This window comes from Siphateles boraxobius, unplaced genomic scaffold (genome assembly GCF_051911475.1).
Source record: "Siphateles boraxobius isolate OS27281-9 unplaced genomic scaffold, OSU_SipBor_1 32, whole genome shotgun sequence".
NCBI lineage: Eukaryota > Metazoa > Chordata > Actinopteri > Cypriniformes > Leuciscidae > Siphateles > Siphateles boraxobius.
The window spans coordinates 1,183,224-1,206,174 of record NW_027508942.1 but is presented as its reverse complement, the minus strand read 5'-3'; the positions used below and the strand labels follow the sequence as shown (position 1 = coordinate 1,206,174).

At 39.1% G+C, this 22,951-nt stretch overlaps 1 protein-coding gene across 1 annotated transcript in view; it reads left to right on the top strand.

Moving 5' to 3' along the window:
• The window catches only part of sema4ba (sema domain, immunoglobulin domain (Ig), transmembrane domain (TM) and short cytoplasmic domain, (semaphorin) 4Ba), a 64,254-nt gene that overhangs the window by 28,988 nt on the left and 12,315 nt on the right, over nucleotides 1-22,951 (top strand). The window contains exons 3-8 of the mRNA XM_077194417.1: nucleotides 15,801-15,961; nucleotides 16,976-17,038; nucleotides 18,287-18,385; nucleotides 19,028-19,139; nucleotides 19,615-19,731; nucleotides 20,714-20,871. Coding sequence (XP_077050532.1) covers nucleotides 15,801-15,961; nucleotides 16,976-17,038; nucleotides 18,287-18,385; nucleotides 19,028-19,139; nucleotides 19,615-19,731; nucleotides 20,714-20,871 — 710 coding nt within the window. The remainder of the gene's footprint in view (nucleotides 1-15,800; nucleotides 15,962-16,975; nucleotides 17,039-18,286; nucleotides 18,386-19,027; nucleotides 19,140-19,614; nucleotides 19,732-20,713; nucleotides 20,872-22,951) is intronic.

The window sequence follows — 22,951 nt, the reverse complement described above, 5'->3', positions numbered from 1 at the left end:
TGGCGTCATGCACATTCATCGTCTTTCGTTTAGTTTCAGAGGCCCCCTCTGTTTGAACCAGGAGTGTTTATAAGGGTTCTACTCGCCAAACTCATGTTTGACCTACCCAGAATTCCAGCGGTCACCATAGTGTCGGTGCAAGCTGCCACTTCTGTACTTCTCATGCTAACAAGAGAGACATTGTGCCAGCTCACTAAACAAACACTAACCTCTCTCCTGAACGTCTCCACAGATTTTACTTGATCTCTTAATTTTTTTCCGTCTCTCCCTTTCTTGTCCTTCCCGTGACTTCAAACTGCTCTCTTATTATATCATCTGTTTTTTTTTTATATTTCATGCTGAGTTTCTAACTTTGGAGCAGGGAGACCCAGCCACACAGGCAAGTGGAAGAGAACACAATGTTTCTGAAGTGTAAACCGAGAGTTGCGTCATTCCTTTCTCCTCCTCCTTTGGAGAAGCTCAACAGTCATTTCTCATCAACGCAGAGCATTACTGAAAACAGAGCAGTGTGAGAAGGTTTTTAGGAAAGTGGTTTGTCCTTTAAGGGGAACGACAGTAAGAGCTCACTGTAAAAGAGCCTAGAGTTTCCCAGGAGAACTTTGCTGACCACTTCCTTTGGAAGGAAGGGAGCATTTGAGAACAACATCAAATGCAACTTTATGTACTTTAAACTGAAATATGAGTTTTTGCATGATTACATCAAATATTATGCTATGAATGTGTTTGAACACATAAGCCCAGATTTACGAAACAGGGCAAATTAGCTTGAGAGCGTAATCCCATAAAAGCGCCGATGGGAGTGGAAAGTTCTGCGCGTGATCTACTGACGACACGGAAATTAAAGAACACAGACGCATCCGGATCATTTCCATAATGACCAACGCAATCTACCAAGAGCAACGCAAATTAGTGTCTTGTTTAAGACATGCTTTTTTGGGGCGTTAAATAATAGTGCAAATACCAGTAAATTAACGAGAGCAAACCATAGTAAATCACCTTGCATGATTCATCCTCCTCTCATAAATTTTATGTCTGAAAGGGAAACTTATACAAATGCATATGCAATAAGGTCAGCCGCAAAAATAACCATCCACACCTTTTCAGCGCAAATTTTTCACTGCGTGTCTTTATTAAATCCTGTAGTTTTTTAACGCCAAAATAGGGTTTGTAAAGCTGTTAGTGAATCTTGCCCATAGACTGTATACAATTTCAGTAAAGTAAGATTTTAAAAATGTTTTTGAAAGAAAAAAACATCTTATACTCATTAAGGCAATATTTATTTGATCAAAAATACAGTAAAAACAGCAATATGTTAAATTACTGCAATTTAAAATAACAAATAATGAATTTTAAAATGTAATTTATTTCTGTGATGCGAAGCTGGATTTTCAGCATCGTCACTTCAGTTTTCAGTCACATGATCCTTCATAAATCATTCTAATATGCTGATTTGCTGCTAAAGTAATATTTCTAATCAATATTGAAAACAGTTGTGCTGCTTAATATTTTTGTGGAAACCATGATACATTTTTTCATGATTTTTGATGAATGGAAATGTCAAAAGAACAGCATTTAGTTGAAATATTAATCTTTTGTACCATTATAAATGTCTTTACTATCACTTTTGATCAATTTAACGCTTTCTTGCTAAATAAAAGTATGAATTTCTTTCAAAAAAAGTCTTACTGACCCCACAGAAGTAGGTTTTATATAATTGAATTGTACTGTACAGTATATATTACGATTTGCAGAACTCCACATACAGATCAACTAGTCAGGAAATCAATGTTTATTTATGTAAATGACTCCCAGGCCTGTGTAGCATCAGATGTCTATCCAGCAAATCCAGCAATTCTTTAATGGAGAATGTGTGAGTGAAGAGAACGTCCACACAGCTGAGATGAGCATGCATGTGTTCTTGCCAGATTCATGTGGTTTGCATTATCATAAAACAATGCAAAAACAGTCATATTCCTCTCACTTTTAGTTTCTGTCAATCTTCAGGCAACAATTTTCAATTCAGGGTGGTTAGCAAGAATTTTAGCTAGAACATGAGTATTATAAATGATCTCAGATTTCTTCAGGACCAATACAGTTTGCTTATAATATACTTTGTGAATCCAAACCGCTCCAGTTTCACTTTTGTTCAAACTTATATATAAAGATACAGTTACTCTGCAAAACTGTCTCACATCCACTTGTTTGTAGACACAATCATTTTCTTTCTGCTGTCACTATGTATGGTGCAGCTAGTCGAAAGTTGACCAGCCCCTGTGTTCAAGGCTTTTATAGGATACAGGCACTATTAAACATTTACAGGCTCTACTTAAACAACGTAAATGTTAGTTTCAAACCAGGTATTAAGATCCTTCTCTGGTCTAAATCCATTCTGTTTGGGGTCTGACAAAGCCCAATAAAAAGATTTTGAAAGTGTTGTAGACAGATCCCACTGGGGATCTATAGGCTGTTAGATGAAATTGAGATGTTTCTGTTTCAGATACACTTAGCAAACCTCAGCGGTTCAACACAACTCTTTATTTGTATTTTTTTTTTTTTTTTTACTTAATAGGAGAGCTGAAGCCTTATATTAAAGACGAGAGTGCAGCTTTAATATTTTACTATCTAATGCAATGACATTTCTTTCATTTAAAAATGTAGTTTAAGTGTCCTAGGCCTACATTCACAAAGCTAAGATCTGAGAAAAGTGCATTACGTCCCTTTGTTTCAGATTTGCATCGTGCCGCGCCGCAACAACTTGATGCTGTCTACAGTAGACGCGACAAAATGGATGTTGCAAATCCATTTGTTCTTTTTGTCAGAAGTAGCGTGAGTGCTTTAAGTACGCCATAAAAAGAACAGGGCATCAGTTTACTGATGGGGATTTGTCGTCTTGCAATGCTGCATCCTGTGTAGACAGCAGTGCTGATTATAATGGGTTCTATCTCGTGTCTGGTGTATACATGGTGTAAGTTTATGATTATGGTTGTGAAGCTTCAGCTTCCATAGCTCATCTGTTCACCTTGACCCATGAATAACTGTCTTTTTTGCACAGAATTTAAAATTAAAATTTCTTAAGCTTCTTAGAAAGAATGGATCTTGATGTTCCTGTAAAATCTGTCGTTATAATTCTTAAGCAACAAAATAACCATTTACTACAAAATAATTGAAGAGAGCACTTTTGCAGATAGTTTTTCCCAACATCAAAAGCAGCATCAACAGTCCTCACTTTGTCATTAAGGCAACAGGGGGCTGGTAATTCTCCTGACACCTAGAGATGACATCATCTCTCCTTTACCTCATACATTGTTTACTTGGCGCTCGAGAAGGTGAGAAAAAAATCAGACACAACTTACACTTAAAGATTTGTCTGCTTCGCTGTTTAAAGTCATGAAACGGAAGTTGCTGTAGTTTTCTTCCCTATTATGACGTATGTCTTTTCGCTATCCGTTTTCGCTAACCGTTTCACTCGGCTTCTTAATCTAAATATTTTTTAGGGCAGAATTGTTGTGGTTTGCAATTGCTATGATCTCATGCGAGTGACAGGTTGCCCCACCCCCCGTGCCAGTAAACACATCAGAAGAGAAGAGAAGAGTAGAGAGGAGAAGTTGTTACCAGAGGGAGGGGAAGTTATTTTGATTAAGGATTATGAGGGCATATGATTTGAAAAATAATAATGTGCACTGATAAATCATATATCGTCACTGTCTGTTGGGCGAAAACCTTCCGAACGTTTAATTTAACACCCCATTGTTAAAGTTGATATTGTGGCTTTATACATGGTCAGACAATTACATGTGTCAATATATTATTAACATTTTTATTAACAAGGTTTATATATATATATATATATATATATATATATATATATATATATATATATATATATATATATATATATATATATATATATAGGCAGCAAGTGCATCAAATTAGTTTTTCATCAACTTATAGGTTATAAAGTTTATTGCAGGTATGTGGGTTCTCATTTGGACACAATCTCATGATATAAAAGATGAAGTGCTTTGCACAGGCTATTTAAGACAACTATGAATCAACGTAAAATGCTAGTCTAAGACACTCTTCTCTGCTCCTCAAAGCTCAAACACATAAAGCATTAAGTAGAGAAATCACTGTACTTATTCAAAGAACTAGTTCTTTATTACCCTTTGCATTGCAAACAAGCATAGAAAGGTACAAAATGCTTGCAGCACTTCATTCACGATAGAGGCGGGCTGGAGTTAAGAGGTTTTACCGACAGCTTGAGGATCCAATGGAATTACACGATTTAAGGCCCGTTCACACCAAGCACGATAACGATAAAGATATAATTCTAAAAATCGTTCTCCATATTAAAGAACAGCAGAGTTCACACCACAACTATAACGATAAAGATGGATATATGGAAAGCAATCTGTCGTATCCTGGGAATAAATGGTGAGAAGTATTAACGATGAGATATTATGCAGTCTAGACAAATTAGACTAGTTTTGACAACATTGCTGAAGTTGCAGTGAAAAAGGCGTTGTATACATAAAGGTGTTGTTGACTAGGCGATGTTTTTATCCCATCATTGACTTCGTCAGCTAAATTCACAGTTAGATTAGATCGATTACACTAGACTTGCTAGATTCACTGTTTGCGCTCGGGACATAGCATGCTGGCTGAAGACATCTGCTGGCAAAGACGTGTAAAGGCAATAAGAACAGCAAAAACATATTCAATGACATTGTTGTAAACAACAATTATAATAAAATGTAATCTATAACATCAGTCAATATCATTAAAGCTATTGTAGTACGTTTTTATGAATGAAACTGTTGTTGATTCATTCGAAAATATGAATACAACTTGTCTTCAAAGGCGGACAACTCTCTAATCAGAGTGACAGATTCTCCCAACTTCTCTCGTCTTTTAAGGATATCGTGTACCCAAAAGCGACTGTTTTTCTTTTGATATTTTTTTGTAACGTAAAGCAGCAGCAGGTCATCCATTTTCGCTATTTTGAAACCGCAGCGCGGGCCCGCGCGTGCTTAGAATAAAAAGACCGTTATCGGTTGTTGGTGTGGACGCATAGTTATCTTTATCGTTATCTTTATAGTTATCGTGCTTGGTGTGAACGGGCCTTTAGTCACAAGCTCTTTTTAATACTTTTCATTGGTTAACTATTTACAAAACCCACAGACAGACGTAAAAGGGTGTCCAATAGTAATGATTTATGAAAAAAGGACTAAATATGAACATCGCTGTCTGCCCGACAGCTATGTCGACATAATAAGTTATGAATTGTTAATTTTGATTTAATGGTGACTTTAATAGTTCAGCATTACCAGCTATACAGTATGACTAAAAAAAGGTTTGTGTAGGTTTCTAATAGGCATTTAACTTCAGAGCATTTTCCTCTGAAAGCTCAACTCATCAGATACACTATTTACTTAAATGAGCCGTCTACTGAGGCCTAAACAAAACCGAGCTTTGATCTTTCACACTGACTGCCAGTTGCTCTTTTCCACGGGATGCTCTCGTCTCTAATTAACTTCGGGCATGTACTGTTAGAGCAGCCGTAGGGAATTCCGCTCTGAAAACCGAACATGGAAGGGTTCCCTAAAAGCCTGCATAATTAATTTCTCTCTAAATGGATTAGAAAGCAAATCGCTGCGGATATGGCAACCCATTTAGTAGTGGCTTTCTCCAAAAAAAAAAAAGACATGTAATTGCATAATGGCAGTAATGATCTCATATTGCTCACAGCAACACAAAGAATCTAACATTGCTATATAATACAGTAGAGTAGATGGAGGAGAAGAGACTTTGAAGATAGATGAGGGTCAACAAGACAAGGACGTCCGAGTCATGATATCAGAACAAGAGACAATAACTACTTGCTTCATAAGTACCTCTCTCTCTTGTTGACACTCTCAGCCCTCTTTCCTCATGAGTGGGAACAGGATAAGCCTTTTCCCAGCATGCAACAGTGCAGTTTTGAGGAAGCAAATCTCAGTTGTCGTCATGGAACTGCCCTATGGGAACTGACCTCAGTCAACTCAAACAGTAATACCACAGAGTCATTGAGAGAGAGAACGTATTGTCTGTGTGGGGATTGGTAATGTTTCAAGACATGGAAATCGATGAGCAGGGCATTAGAAATGTTGGGGTTAGCCTGGGTCATTCCGCCACCACATTCTTATTTAAAGTTATTATAGTTAACTGCTTTCTATGTAATTCTCAATCAGTTTTGTTTGTTGCAGTTCATTTTCAATGGCACAGGTCTTTCCTTGCGTTTCGCAATTGCACCTTTTTAAAACCACATAAGTGGTTACAGGCAGACATCTTGAACTTAACGTGCAAGCACTCAACACAAAAACTAAAACAGCCCAATATTGCCAAAGATTTTTCTTATTTGAAGTGGTCTGCATTTAATTAGTGCTGGACGTGGGCTGGTGTTTATACAGCTCTGTATATGTTTTATAGCTTGTGTTGCACCATGTAATTTCTTTAACACAACATACAATGACCAAGACAATACTAATAGTAAATAACTAGTGGTGCTTGCATTACTTTTACACTTTATCATGTTTAAGCCGCCTTTTTCACTATCTCAGATAAACAACTAACGGGAAGTCATTCATTTACTTATGTAGTAGTGCAGGAGCTGTGTGGAGTACAGATCATATAAATGATTGTATGCGAATGCTGGATATAATAAAAAAATATATTAATAAAATATAAATATTAAATAAATATTTTAAGATAAAAGCTGAATTTGTTTTAATATAAATTGTATTATATTATTATTAATACTTTAATGTTAAAATTAATATTGAAGCATTAAAGTGTTAGTTCACCCAAAAATGAAAATTCTGTCAGTAATTACTCACCCTCATGTTGTTCCAACCCCGTAAGACCTTCGGTCATCTTCGGAACACAAATTAAGATATTTTCATTAAATCTGAGAGCTGGATCACTCCTCCCTAGGCTTCTTAGGGATTGACACTTGCCAGCTCCGAAAAGTTATTAAAGACATTGTTAAAATAGTCCAAGTGACTACAGTGGCTCAATCTTAAGTTTATCAAGCGACGAGAATGCTTTTTGTGCGCAAAAACAAACAAAAATAACGATTTTATTTCAACTATTCTTACTATTTCCTTCTCTGTGGGCCTCGAGTCAGTTAACGTAGTGTGATTGCGTGGTGCTACGTCACACATAGGCTCACTATTGGCCGACGCTGGTCATGTGGGTGATGCGTGTGACGTACAACAAAAGAAGCTTACGCTATTACCCTAGTGAACTCACTCGAGGCCCACAGAGAAGGACATTAATAGTTGAAATAAAGTCGTTATTTATTTATTTATTTATTTATTTATTTTTTCGCACAAAAAGTATTCTCGTCGTTTGATAAGCTTAAGATTGAGCCACTGTAGTCACTTGGACTATTTTAACGATATCTTTAATAACATTTCGGGGAACAAGTGTCAATCCCTTAAGAAGCCTATGGAGGATTGATCCAGCTCTCCCAGATTTCATCAAAAATATCTTAATTCGTGTTCCATCCTGAAGATGAACGAAGGTCTTACGGGGTTGGAACAACATGAGGGTGAGTAATTACTGACAGAATTTTCATTTTTGGGTGAACTATCCCTTTAATATTTAGTAGTGCTGTCAAATTGGTTAATTGCACAATAATCGCATCTAACTCCAAAAGTTTGTAAATATATATATATTATATATATATATATATATAGTGTGTCTGACCAGCAAGCTGTGCCTCAGGCTTGTTACATCTGGCCCGGCCCTCTAGCTGCTACCGTAGGCGCACACCAGGCTCAACACCCCCTGGTGAGTCGGTACAGTCAGCAGCTGCCAACGCCGAATCCCGGGCGGCGGTTAACTAACCCGGAAAACTCAGCTTGTCTGAGTCTGGGCCTGTGGAGCCCCTGGTGGAGGAAATTCCACCAAAATGGGTCTTTTGACCTTCCACTGCAACCAGAATCATCTCCAGTCGTCTTGACTACGTCTTGCCACTGGGTACAGATGAGGCTGGTCGAGAGAGTGAGGTTGAATGCTGCGCAAATCACCCTCACTTAAATCCAAGTTCTCTGCGCAAGTCATGGCACTTTTTCTTACCATCGTCATTATCTAAGTCCTGTGGCGATGGGTGAGCGACGAAGCAGCAGGCACGGATATGCTGGAAGCTGTAGCCGCAAACCTGCACGCAGGCGGCTCAGGGTATTGGTCGTTCTCGCACTGGACCGAAGCAGCAGTGAAGTCCGGCAGCACCCTGAGTGACTGAGCAGCCCTATTCAGGATCGCACTGCTCACCTCCGTCGTGAGGAAAGGGTTAGAAAAGGTACCCTAAACATTGTCTGCTTCAAAACATCCTGGCCAGCCTACCGCAGCTGGCGGGATCCCATACTTGCGGTCGAAAAACAAATAAAATGAAAAAGACCAAAGTGATACCACTCATTGTTGGCGCCTGGAATGTGCGCACACTGATGGATACATTCGGATCAAAAAGACCTGAGAGACGCACCGCCCTCGTGGGCAGAGAGCTAGCCAGATATAATGTGGATGTTGCTGCCCTTAGTGAGACCCGACTTGCCGATACTGGACAAGTGACTGAAGTGGGTGCAGGTTATACATTCTTTTGGAGTGGACGAGGCCAGGAGGAGAGACGTGATGCTGGTGTTGGTTTTGCAGTAAAAAATCACCTGGTCAACCAACTGGCAAGCCAACCCAAGGGGATAAACGACCGTTTAATGACTTTACAGCTCCACCTATTTGGTAAAAAGGCGGCCACCATCATCAGTGCCTATGCCCCTACCATGACGAACTCTGACGAGATCAAAACCAAGTTCTATAATGACCTGGAAGTCATTATTGCTGCTACAGCCAGCTCGGACAAACTCCTGATACTGGGTGATTTCAACGCCAGAGTTGGAAGTGACCATCAATCATGGAATGGAGTCATTGGTGGACATGGTATTGGAAAATGTAACAGCAACGGTCTTCTACTGCTGCAAACATGCTCTGAATTTGACCTGCTCATCACCAACACGATATTCCAGCTACCAAAGCGCAAGAAAACTTCATGGATGCATCCTCGTTCACACCACTGGCACTTGATTGACTATGTCATCGTGAGGAGAAGCGATCGGCACGATGTCAGGGTGACCAAGGCAATGTGTGGTGCTGAATGTTGGACTGACCATCGTCTCATTATCTCCAAATTAAACATCCGGATTAAGCCTAGCAGACGCCCACAAGGACAAAGACGTGTTAAGCGTCTTAACATTACTCGCCTACAACAGGAACATACCAGACTGGCCTTTGTTGGGGCTTTAGACCATCACCTGGAGTCTCTAAGCTTTGAGCATACAGACGCTGAGGCAGGTTGGACTGCTCTCAAGACCGTACTGCATTCTACAGCCCTTGAATCACTTGGTGTTCCATTACGTACACATCAAGACTGGTTTGATGAGAACGATGCAGAAATCCGAGCACTCCTTGACGAAAAACATCGCCTGCATAAAGCATATCTGAATGACAGCAGCTCAAGTTTAAAGAAAACTGCCTTCCTCAACATTCGCAGGATTGTTCAGCAGAGACTCAGAGTCATGCAAGATGCCTGGCTGTGCGCAAAAGCTGAGGAGATTCAATCTTACGCTGACAGTAACAACACCAAGTGCCTCTATTATGCACTCAAGCAGGTCTATGGTCCGCAACACTCAGGAACTTCATCTCTCCTGAACTTAGATGGAACAACACTCCTTACGGAGAAGGACAAAATACTTGAAAGGTGGGTCGAACACTACAGCGCGGTCCTCAATCGGCCATCATGCATAAATGAGGAGGCAATTGCGAGATTGCCTCAAGTTGAAATAAACCAGTCCTTGGCTGTTCTACCATCCACTGAGGAAACCAGCAGAGCCATAACACTTCTTTCATCAGGCAAAGCTCCAGGGTCCGATGCCATTCCAGCAGAAATCTACAAGGCTGGAGGGCCTCGCTTAGTCGAGAAACTGACCGATCTCTTCCAGGCCATGTGGAAATTAGAAGCTGTTCCTAAGGAGTTCAAGGATACTACTATAATCAATCTATATAAAAGGAAAGGCAATCGGCAGGACTGTGACAACCATAGAGGCATTTCCATACTATCAGTCGCTGGCAAAATCTTGGCAAGAATCCTTCTGAACCGCCTAATTGTTCACCTAGACCAGGGTCTGCTACCTGAGAGTCAGTGTGGCTTCAGAAAAGACCGCGGAACCACTGACATGGTATTTACTGCTCGGCAGTTACAGGAGAAATGCCAAGAACAAAATGTTGATCTATATATGGCTTTCGTTGATCTAACAAAAGCATTCGACACAGTCAGCCGGGAGGGCCTATGGAAAATCATGTCCAAGTATGGGTGTCCAGACAAGTTCATTGGCATTGTGCGCAATCTCCATGATGGCATGATGGCCAGCGTCAGAGATCAGCAAGAACTCTCTGATCCGTTCCCAATCACAAGCGGGGTGAAGCAAGGCTGCGTTTTAGCGCCAACGCTCTTCAGCATGGTGTTTTCTGCCATGCTGCAAGACTCATTCCACAATCACAACACTGGGATTAACACCATCTACCGTTTTGATGGCGGGCTATTCAATCTGCGGAGGATGCAAGCCAAAACTAGAGTGGAGGAAGTCACTGTTCGGGAACTCTTGTTTGCTGATGACTGTGCTCTGGCTGCTGGCTCAAATAAAGATCTACAGGACAGTATGGACCACCTCTCCTCAGCTTGCAACAACTTCGGCCTAACAATTAGCACAAAGAAGACTGAAGTCTTATACCAACCTGCTCCTGGTAAACCCTATACTGAGCCAACCATCTTTGTGAATGGGCAAAAGCTTTCAGCCGTTGACAAGTTTACTTACCTTGGTAGTACACTGTCTCGTGCTGTGCACATAGATGATGAAGTTAACATCAGGATTGTCAAGGCCAGTGCAGCCTTTGGACGTCTACGTGACTCAGTATGGGAAAGGACTGGCATCAAGCAGGAGACAAAATTGAAGGTCTACCGGGCTGTTGTTTTGCCAACTCTTCTTTATGGGTGCGAAGCTTGGACAGTCTACCAGCGCCATGCCAAAAAATTGAATCATATCCACTTGAGCTGTCTGAGGAAACTGCTGAGGATCAAGTGGCAAGACAGAATTCCTGACACGGAAGTCCTCAGCAAGGCAAATATCCCCAGCATCTACACCATGCTTGCGAAGGAACAGCTTAGATGGACTGGTCACGTGACTAGAATGTCTAACGTGAGACTTCCAAAACAAGTTTTATTTGGCGAGCTGAAAAAAGGCAAGCGAGCACAAGGTGGCCCCAAAAAGCGCTACAAGGACACTCTTAAAGTTTCCTTGAAGAGTTTTGGACTCGACCTGAAAAGCTGGGAATCCCTAGCACAGGACCGATCTGCCTGGAGTAGAAAAGTCCAGGACGGTGCAATCCTCTGTGAGAGCAGGAGAAGCTCCTGTGCTATCTTGAAGAGGCAGCAGCGCAAAGTTACCAAGAAAGAACAAGTGGATGCACCTCAGAGTTCTACATCCTTCCTGACCTGTCCAGTGTGCCACAGGGAATTCCGGGCTTTAGCCATCTGCGCACTCATCAAAACCCAACAAAATGACAAACGTGCCATGGTCATCATCAATTTTTGATGGACGAACAAGAAGAAGATATATATATATATATATATATATATATATATATATATATATTGATTAATATGTGATTAATCAATTTTGTCAATTCAATGTCAATATCAATTTGTGATTTCCTATAAATGTGTTTATTATGGAAGCTTGTTTCCACCTTAAAGTCTTTAACTGGCATTATGACTTTATATCTTGCATTATGACTTTATAAAAAAACTCTGAATTGCGAGAAATCTTTTAAATTGTGTTATTCTGTGGTGGAAAAAAGCTTCCATAGTGTGTGTATAATATACACATATATATACAAACACTGTGTATATAAAAAATGTTTACTAAAATAATTCCTAGTAAATTTTTACAAATAATTACAAAGAAATGTCAGGTAAAACATAATTAAACAGAAAATGTTGAAGTAAAATGAAAAATATACATTTTTTTTTTCAGTATACTGTTAAGCAATCTGAGGAAAACGACCCAAGGTCTAGCGAGGACTAAGGAGCAGGACCGGAGTACAGAACGTTTTAATATTTGTATTAGTACAGAATGACTAACGTTTCGACGCCCATGCGTCTTCTTCAGAGTCAAAAAGACCTTGGGTCCTTTTCCTCAGATTTTTGTGTCCTGTTCCGTGAACATTAACTAGGCTGAAGCGCAAGTGACTCCTTTATACTGTTAAGTAATATTAATAGCTGAACCACAACTCACTGTCATCATGTGGATTTTACAGTGAAGTGTTCAGTAAAACATTCACATGTGTGATTTTTCCCTGATGAGGCCCAATTATTTGCCTCATTATGTGAGCTGCAGGGAGAAGCGTTACAGCTGTGCCACTCTGGAGAATAATCGAGGCAACGCTCTGTCTGTGCAAATCTCACTTAAGCCCTGTTTGGTTGCAGATATTGCCCTTTGTCCTTGTCTCACTAAATCGCCATTAAATATCTCCCCAAACCGCCTGAAATGAACGCTGCCAGTGCTGAGTGGTGCCCTGTTTCTTCCTGAAATCAGAGAGAGGGGAAACACGAGACACACGGAGGCAGAGACCCCAGTAGCGTGCCACTAATGTGCCGTGTTGATCCCTTCCTGCGGTTTAGCAGACTGGATTCAGTGGTAATAAGCCCTTCTGGTTGAGGGCTGATGCCCTATTATTACCGCATTGTCTCCCCCGGGACTAAGGAAGTGAGCGCAGACCTTCTGCAGCAGCTCCCAGAGACACAGACGCTTTTAGAGTCTTACCTCAGCCCAAAGTCACCCACGGGAACATGTAATCTCAGTGTAATCATTGCTTGCTCTCCAAGTAAGACCTACCAGGATGGATTTCTAAGATTCTTTAAATGATCAACAGCACAGGTTGTATGCCATGAAGGCTTCAGCATGTATAACTATTGACCTTGTATTTTATTTGATATTGGTGAGCACAATATTTTAGCGTTTGCTTTGTTTTTCCGGTCACAATTTAGTTTGGGGAACAAATATTCACTATTAACTAAGACTTTTGCCTCAATAAACTCCTAATTTAATGCTTATTAATAGTTAGCAATTGTTGTTGTTAGGTAGTTGTTGTGGTGGTTAAGGTTAGGTATAGGGTAGGATTAAGGAATGGAGAATAAGACATTTATATGTGCTTAATAAGTACTGATAAACAGCCAATAAACTAGTAATAAGCAACTATTTAATAGTTGTGTATATTAAACAGATTTCCTGATTTTAATTTTATTTAATTTTAAACCTCTACATATTTGACATGGAATATATTTACAAAGGGCTTGACATTAACATCCGCCAAATGCGGGTGGATTTCAGCTAGCCACTTTTGCGGGTTTAATTTTATATATGATATATACATTTTTCGAGTCTTTTAAAAAGGAATCTGAAATAATGCACTAAGCGTTGTTAAAAATATAGATTTTTCAATACATATTGATACTGAAACTCTCCCAATACTCATTTTCCGCAGAATAGATACACGATACCAGCTGCGCTTTCTCGCTCTCTCATCTCTAGACCACCTTCCCCTGACTCACTTGTTTTATTTGCTCCGGATGAATATTGTTGGTGTCACAGGGCTTCTATTTGGGGTGGGATTGCACGTATTATGCATTATATTTTGTGCTCACACCCAAAGTGCGCTCATACCCAAATTGAGTTATTTTTCGCTGCTTATTGCACTTAAACAGTCAAATACTCACAAAATAATGTCAAGTATTCACGTGAACACAGTCAGTTATGTTTTAGGTGAACGTAAACAGAAAGAAAACACGTGTAACAGTATAATCCATGCGTCAGGTCTTATAGTGACAGCAGCCTAATATAACTGCTGCCAAATTATTCATAGAGTTAATATTAAACATATATATATGGCAGTTTTTCCCCATGATATCAAAATTGTGGCCAATGAAAATGCTGAGTGGAGTGGCTAATAACTTTGAAAATAAAATGTAATTTTTTTGGAACCGTTTTCCTCAATACTCCTACATTTTATTTTATTTCAGCATATTAAGCTGGGTGGACGGGGACGGGGACGGGGGGTACGGGTACAGTTTAAATTTAAGCTTAATAATTTTTTGGCTCTCCTTTCTGTGTATCTTGTACTGAAAGACAATTGTGATTCAAGCTTTAAGCCTATGACAGATGAGGAGAACACTGTGTTTGCCATACAGTGATGAAGGTTGTATTTACAGCCTCTAGACATTGATTCGACATGCATCTTAAGACCTAAGAAGCTGGTATCTTGGAATGATGTCAGTGTAGCATGAGAGTGCTTGGTTATGACAGCCTATGGAGAGACGAGATGAAAGACTATTTCCACACATTTCATTTCACACACATTCTGAATCACCACCAAATTCTCAAAAGGCTTGTCTGAAGTCATAAAAAGCCATGCAATAGTATGATTTGGCATTCTGAAGGGGATTTGAGCCAATCACAGTGCCACTAACCCTCTTAGCAAACACCCCCTACTGGTAGGAAATATACTACTTTTTATTGATGGCGTTGTCACAGGAACAGAGAAACAGCCTGCAGGAGCTGCCATGATAATGATGCAGTGCAATATCTTTGATTAAGAGATGAACATCTGTCTTTGAGCTATCTGTGGCCACACATAAATGCTCATTCAACAGTGATTCAGACACCGCTGTTGCAACAGAGTTTTCTCACTGCCAGCCAGTAAACATTTGAAGTTATTGCATATACCCTAAAGCAGTGTTTCATAACTGGTAGGTCATGAACTAAAGGTGAATCTAAGGTTTGTTTAGGAGGGGGGAAATTAAATAAATAAATATTAGTGAATATATAATAGCTGTAACGATGAGGAAAGAACGAAGTGGAGAGAGAATCCAAATGCAAGCACTACTTTAATAAAACAAACAGGTAACCCAGGGCAAACAACAGAACATCAGGACAGGAACAAGGAACAGCAAACAGCTACAAGCAACAATGACCGACAAACAACAACTGAAGCACAGAGGTTTAGATACACAGGCAAACAAGATAACAAGGGGGCGGAGCTAATTAAAAACACCTGGAGAGACTAATAAACAAGAAAAACTACAAAACATGGCACAGAACAGGAAATAACAAAAGTCCACACAAGACCAGGAGAACACCAGACAGGAATCATGGCAATAACAAAACAAATACCCTAATAAAAATAAAAAAATCATGATTAAAAAAATGCAAAGTATAAGAAAATATGACCTAGACTACATAAAATATTGTTTCACTTGCAGGGAAGATAAATTAATAAAATAAAAAAAAATCGTAATAATATATTATATATTTAAATGTTTTATTTTAAGTTATTTTTTGTACGATAATATTAGTACTGTCAAAAATAATCCATAATTTTTACAGAAAAAACCTGCCAGCTCTGGTTGCCAGAATAATTCTGTAAAAATACAGTAGAAAATGTAAACATATTTACAGAACTACTGTAATAGATTTTTCGCAGTTGTAAACATTTAGATTATTGGGTTGCTTTTTACAAGACAATGCCAGTTGAAAGCACAATCACATATCTGACTTTTGCACATTTATCTTATTTCCAGTAGTAAATCTTATTGGCTGGGTTTTGCTGACATTCCACCCTCTCCCCTCTCTTTTTTCCATATCTACTCATAGATGCAAACGAGAGGTCGGCCAAGAGATTTTCACCCGATGGAGTCTTCAATTACACCTCTCTGCTCCTCAGTAAAGAGGACAACATGCTGTACGTTGGCGCTCGAGAGACTCTCTTCGCACTCAATATCACCGATATCAGCAGAACACAGCTGCAGCGTAATGTGAGTATGTCTGTGTGTTGCATTTTGGAGAATTTATAAGCATGTGCATCAGTCTGTAATATGGGAATTATTCATTTAAGGTTCAAACGAGAGTATAATATCATTGATGTTGAATCTAGGCATAATTTAAAGGGATAGTTCACCCAAAAATGAAAATTCTGTCATCATTCACTCACCCTTATATTGTTCCAAACCCATATGACTTTCTTTCTTCTGTTGAACACAAAAGAAGATATTTAAAAGAATGTCAGTAACCAGACAGTTGATGATAGCCATTGACTTTTTTCCCCCCTACTATGGAAGTCAATGGCTATCCTCAACCGTCTGGTTACTGACATTCTTTAAGATGTCTTCTTTTGTGTTCAGCAGAAGAAAGAAACTCGAGGTGAAGGTATGGAAAACATGAGGGTGAGTAAATGATGACAATTTTCATTTCATTTCTGGCACACACACAAGTGTTAACGCAGGTAAAGTGGGTCACTTTCTGATAATTTGTCATTAGTATTTTATAAAAGTATTATCCTAATGGGTACATCAATGTCATACTATGTCGTTCCATTTTGTGACATTACATGACATTGGTTATCAATGAATAATGGATTTCATTTCAGTCCATTCATCACACAAAGCTATCGTGTGATTTCAGAAGACTTGAAATGTAGTGCTGAAATCATAAGGATCACTCCTACTTTTATTGGGTTTTTGTGTCCTTTTTCATTCAGTGTAAGTGTCCTACTTTACCAGTTTGTCCCACTTCCTCTTTATTGTATTTTGACATCATACTTTGCAACAAATTAACCTTTTAAGTCATAAATAGACCTTCACAGTTCACTGCAAATATTTTGTGTTGCTTGATTCATTTTGAACATAACAGAAAGGCTATGTTACAGCCAAGGTGACTCACTGTAGGCCCACTCAATGTAAATTTGCTTGTTAATGCATGATGTTTCTGTAAATGCACAATAGCTGCCGAGACTGCTCAACTCAGTCAGCTTGCGATTTTCACTTTTTCAGTTAACATGGAGCACGCCACAGAGAAAGAGAGATGAGTGCAGTTTCAAAGGGAAAGACTTACAGGTAAGTGAATGAGATATTCATCAAACCAAGTGGAGAGATGTCTGTATATTTGAACATGACGTTTCATGTCGATTCATATACTGTAACTCAAGTAAGAAGTAGGTCTCTAAAGTAGATGTTGGGCAAAATTTGAATCTGAGAAACTGCTCATCGCACCACTTTCAGGATCCGTTATTGCCTTGACAAGTCCACACTGTAATTTCCCTGAAAGCTTGACACGGCATAAGGTCTGTTATTAGATTAATAATCCGCATGCCTAATTTGCTGCCAGATTGATTTGTCTTGAGAGCCAGGTTTGGCTGGATGTTGGGACCCTGATGAAGACACAGTAATAACTGCTGTTTCTTGAGGCCGATGACACGCAGCTGCCAGAAACCTTTCCCAGACTATTACAGAGGATTTAGATCAAACCTAGTGATGTGAAAACTAATTCTGAGCCACAGCCAAGCAACACTTGTTCACACAGCCTGGTGCTTACATTCGCCTTTATATAACGTTCAAACTCTTTGTTTGTGAATTTTTTCTATCTTTGAAAATTAATTTGGAATACTATCATATGTAAAAAAAAATAAAAAAGAAAAAGAAAATTCTTAAAGGGATGGTTCACCCAAAAATGAAAATTTGTTATCAATTACTCACCCTCATGCCATTCCAAACCTGTTTGATGTTTGTGGGACACAACAGGAGATATTTTCTAGAATTTTGGGAATCAAACTGCATTGGAACATTTTTGACTTCTATTGTATGGACATAAGATATTTAGCTAAATATCTTTTTAAAAGATGGAAAGTCTGTCTGAGTAGGTACTACATTTGAATTGGAAATTACTTCGCATTTGCGACCATTAAAAAAATATATTTTACATAGTATAGAATTTATAGAATATATAGAATGTGTGTAGTATGAATGTAATCCAGACTATATCTGCCATATTGTCATTATGATGTGACCTACCAGCGTCAGTTGCGTCGATTCAACTCCATTCACAAATCCTCTCCCGTGGCCTCATGGGATAGTTCGGGTATCTTTCACCTACTGTTTTTCAAATACTATGTATTCAGATATACTCTTCCCACCTATATCCGCATGCTATATAGGTGGGAAGTATTCGATTTCGGATGCAGTGCAAGTGATCTAATAGATGCATTAATACCCATCACTTTAATAACTGTCACATTCATGTCTTAAATCATTGTCTGTCTCTCCCTCTCTTATGTATTTCCTTTTGCTTTCTCTTTCTCATTCCAGACTGACTGCTTCAATTACATCAAGATTTTACTGCGTGTGAACAGCACTCACCTGTACGTGTGTGGAACGTATGCTTTCAGCCCTATCTGCGCATACATCGTAAGTACTGTTTCATTTTGTTCTATTCTGCTGCAGGATTTCACCACCTCCATCCATGCTTTTAAAAGACTGCAGGGGAGGAATTAATTATCCATGTAATTCACTCAGTCAATCAAAATGTCCTCAGAAATACACTCTTCCGCTTTCCCCGAGGGTAAATGCCGTTCGAATGAGAAATGATTATTGCCCTGCACTTTACTTAGACCCCTCACTCTAAAGACGATGCCTTGATTGGTCTGTGCACTTTGAGGGGTCGACACGAACCAATTAGATTGAAGCTTAAGGATAGTTGATTCTGTGACAGCTGTCCCCTGAAATGGTTTGCAGATTTACATTTTACCTTTATGCCCCTATAAAGACACAAACGAGAAAGTCCGTCCTGCCGCAACTCCCTCCAAACATCCTTTTTATCAGTATCCTTGGCCCACACACAGTCGATAGTACACACATCATCCCTTCGCTTTGAGTGCATTCACCCTGTTCTTACTATCTCCTCAGACTTATCGCAATAACATGACGTTCTGTTCAGCAAAATAAGGTCCTTGTTTAGGTCTGCACAGGCAGTAAGTGGTCAGGACAGTCGATACAAGAGGCAGTGCTTGCTGTCTTTACAAGAATGTGCCTGTGTCTCTTTCCCTCCAGAACACGTCTGATTTTTCCCTGGTGCGCAGTGAAATGGGAGAAATCGTCACCGAAGATGGTCGAAGCCGGTGTCCTTTCAACCCCGAATACAAGTCCACGGCCATCATAGCTGGTACGTGCTACAAATAGTGGTGTAACGTTTAGTAATTACAACTTAAATTTGTTTATTTCAGTTAGGGTGTGTTCACACTTGTGGTTCAGTTCTTTTGGTCTGGACCAAAAAAGAAAATGATACATTGAATCCTGATTGACTTAGGACTTAATTTTCACAGCGCATCACACTTATTCAAATGAACCAGAGCAATCGCACCAGAGTTCGTTTTAATCAAACCAAATCTGCCAAGTGTGAACACACTCTTAGTTTCCAAGGCAACATTTCAAATTTTTCTATCAGTTTTTTAACTTTAATATATATTTATTGATCTAGTATTAATAATTTATTTGATTTCAGCTTTATTTTAATGATCCGAAAACGTGCATTCTTATAGATCATGCCGATACTATACGTGCTACAAAAAGTAGAGTTCGCGACACCCTTTTCTGATTTGCTTATTTAATGTCTGTTGCTTTGAATGATGGTTTTACAGATGGAGAACTGTATGCCGGCACAGTCAGTAACTTCCAAGGGAACGAACCTATCATTTACAAAAGCCTTGGCCAGGGCACAGCCTTAAAGACTGAAAACTCACTGAACTGGCTTCAAGGTAAGAGCCACATCCACTACAGACCTGCTTTTAATGGAGCAGATTTACTAACAGTTGCGCACAGTGTGCTATTTAATCACTAACTTCCCGCAAGTTTAACCAGGTGGTAATGTCTTAAAGGGATTTCTTCCTCACGTCGTCATTTATATTCACAGTAAAACAGCTGTAATACTCACTCCTCTAAACCTGCAAGACTTGTGACGATATTTTTAATGAAATCTGAGAGATTTCTATCCCTCCATTGACAGTCCATGAAATTTAGTATTAATTATATACTTTTATATTATTTATTTATATATATAGAATGACCTTTTATTTTTATATTTTCAGTCGTCCTTTTTTTAAATCATTTCAGTATACCTTTAACTATTTTTTTTAACTAATTGTTGTTTTAGTGTTAGTAATTTTTGTACTTATTTATTTCAGTAAGAAGGCAAGACTACTAATTTTCATTTAAGTATGAGTTTTTCATCAAATATTTTTCTATTTATAGAATTAAAATTTTTGGGTGAAGTGACTCAGGCGCTACAATAGCGCAAACAGCATCCAAGTAAATGGCCTATAAGTGGCACTATTTTAGGGATCAGTCCCCCTGAAGTTACCACTAAGAGGCCATTTTGGCACAGCAGAGAGTTATTCATATAAAGCAAGACTACAGAGAATAAAACAAATCAATTTAGTTTCAGTTTACACAGTCAAACCCTTCTCACTTTACTAAAGAGTGCTGAATAATAGCTTAATATTTTGCCATAAGTGGCAAAGTTGATGAGAGACGCATATGCAAAATCGATCCTGAGCACTTTGATAGTGTAACAAAAGATCTTCTATTGGTAAATACAACTAAAGATTGTCATATAAAAGGGCTTTCAGGTGGACCAGTGGATATATTTGTGACATAAAGTCCACATTACTTAAAAAACGCTGCTGTCTCGTTGCACTGTCCATGGCGTGGATTGACACTTGTTTTTTTTTTCTCCCACAGACCCTGCTTTTGTGGGCTCAGCCTACATTCAGGAGAGTTTGCCCAAGGGCAACACAGTCGGCGATGATGATAAGATTTACTTCTTCTTCAGTGAAGCGGGAAAGGAGTTTGATTTCTTTGACAACACCATTGTGTCACGCATCGCTCGCGTGTGTAAGGTGAGGGGTGCTTCGGTGTAAACACATTGTTGAAGGGAGTTGGATGAGGGCCATTCTCGATACAGCAATAATCCAACTACATACATGTACACTATACATGGCATTATGTTTGCGCATGCTAATATTAGTGCACATATGTGGGACATTGTGTGTTTGTGTGTGCTCACATTGCCATGTGCTCGTTTCATGTGTCACACTGAGGTGAGAGAGGTCCGCTGCCTTTCAGAGAGATTAGGAGGTTTGTGTTTCAAAGACACATTCCTCAGTGCAGAGCTTTCCCTTTACTTGGTCCACCTCCAATTCTTATCTCTGCTCAGCAAATATTAGCATTCATCTGTTGACTTGAGGGGCAGTTGAAAATGCGGATTGCACACACACAAAACACACATTCTTCACAGTTCTTTCTAAAGATGTCTATAATACCTGTAGAAAGCTATCCTATGGGTGCTTCCAGTTATTTTTGAGCCCATCACCAAAACCATAAATGCTGTGTGACTTATTGGCCATGACATCATATGTGCATAGTACCAAACTCTTCACTACTGAATAAAAAGGGAAAAGAGCTAATATATCATTAATATATTAGTGCAACAGCAACGGGAGTTTTCACTGTTTGTATGGCTCTGCTTGTCTGTGTTTGTTTGTTTCAGACAGACTAAACAGTGATAGCAGAATGTCTTTATGTGCAAGTCATTGAATCATTCACTCAAAGGATTTGTTCACAACACTGAATCATTCAGGAATGACACAAGTGACTCTCTTTTTGAGTGATTCATTGAATCATTGACTTAACCAGTTTGTTCAAACCACTGATTAATTAGTGACTCTATTTATGAAAAAATCATTAAATTACAGATTCAACCAAATTGTCCAAACTACTGATTCATTCAGGAATGAAACAGTGACCTGTCTGTATGAGTGAGTCATTGAATCATTTACTTAAACAATTCATTCAAACCACTGATTCATTCACAAATGAAACAAGTACTTGTCTGTAAGAGTGAGTCACCGAATCATTCACTCCACCAAAACGAAACACAGGTACTAAATACAACTGTGTGCTGGATTTGTTTGAAACTTTGTTTAGCACTGTAAAGATAGTCAAAGACATGTCTAAAATGTGTTTCTAAATTTTTATTTCTGTTTACAGTTTCAAAAAACCAGGCTGTTGGTCTGAATATCAGCATTGCTTGCGGAAATAAGTCAAAACTCAATTCAGGCAAAATATACAAACTATTTTGAATGTCAATCAATGGAGAAAAATGCTTTTTGGGTTCAGATAGTGTAGTTATGGCATCTACTAGCAGGAGGCTAACGGTGCTATGGTAACTTTGACCCCTTGGTATTTTTAAACGCAGTGATGAATAGAAACATTCAGTGATGACCATGTAGCTCATTCAAATAGGCTTTTCTAACCAGCTTCACTAAGAATAAATACCTAATGGTTTCCGTTTTCACACCAGCTAATTTACCAAGTGGCTGCCGATAGAAGGTTCACGCACTCCAGTCTTCCTGCCTTGTAATATGGATTATCACACAGGCTGCATGAAATGCCTCCTGACAGTTAAACTGTTGCAGTGCCAGGGGAATGTGTCCTGATTATTGGCATCCACTACCTTAAATATTATCCCAGGTTCCCTTTTTAGCATGCCCCATATTCCTCCAACCAGATCCACTGGAGCCCAGCCATGAGGAAGGGAATGCAGTGATTATGTTTATAAGCTGCATTTTCTTGGTATTGTACCTTATCTCCTCTCATATAGTAAACAAACGAAATGACTCCTGCAAAGCCCATTAGTAGACTTAATTGTCGTGCATTCTGTGATGTGGCATGCAACAAAGCCAGGCTCACGGGCCGATGCACAAGGCCTTTCCTATCACATCTTTTTTTTTTTATTTCCCTTTGCTTATGCTCTTCATCTCAGATCGGTGCATTTGCGCACAAGGAGTGATCTGAATCTTAAGAGAGTCTCTACGTTGCCAGTTGGGTTAAAGCACTGACCCTGTCTGTTCTGAACAGTGCATGAGCGGAGTGCAACATCTGCAAGATTCATTTGCCTTCTCGTCTTGCTTTTGAAGT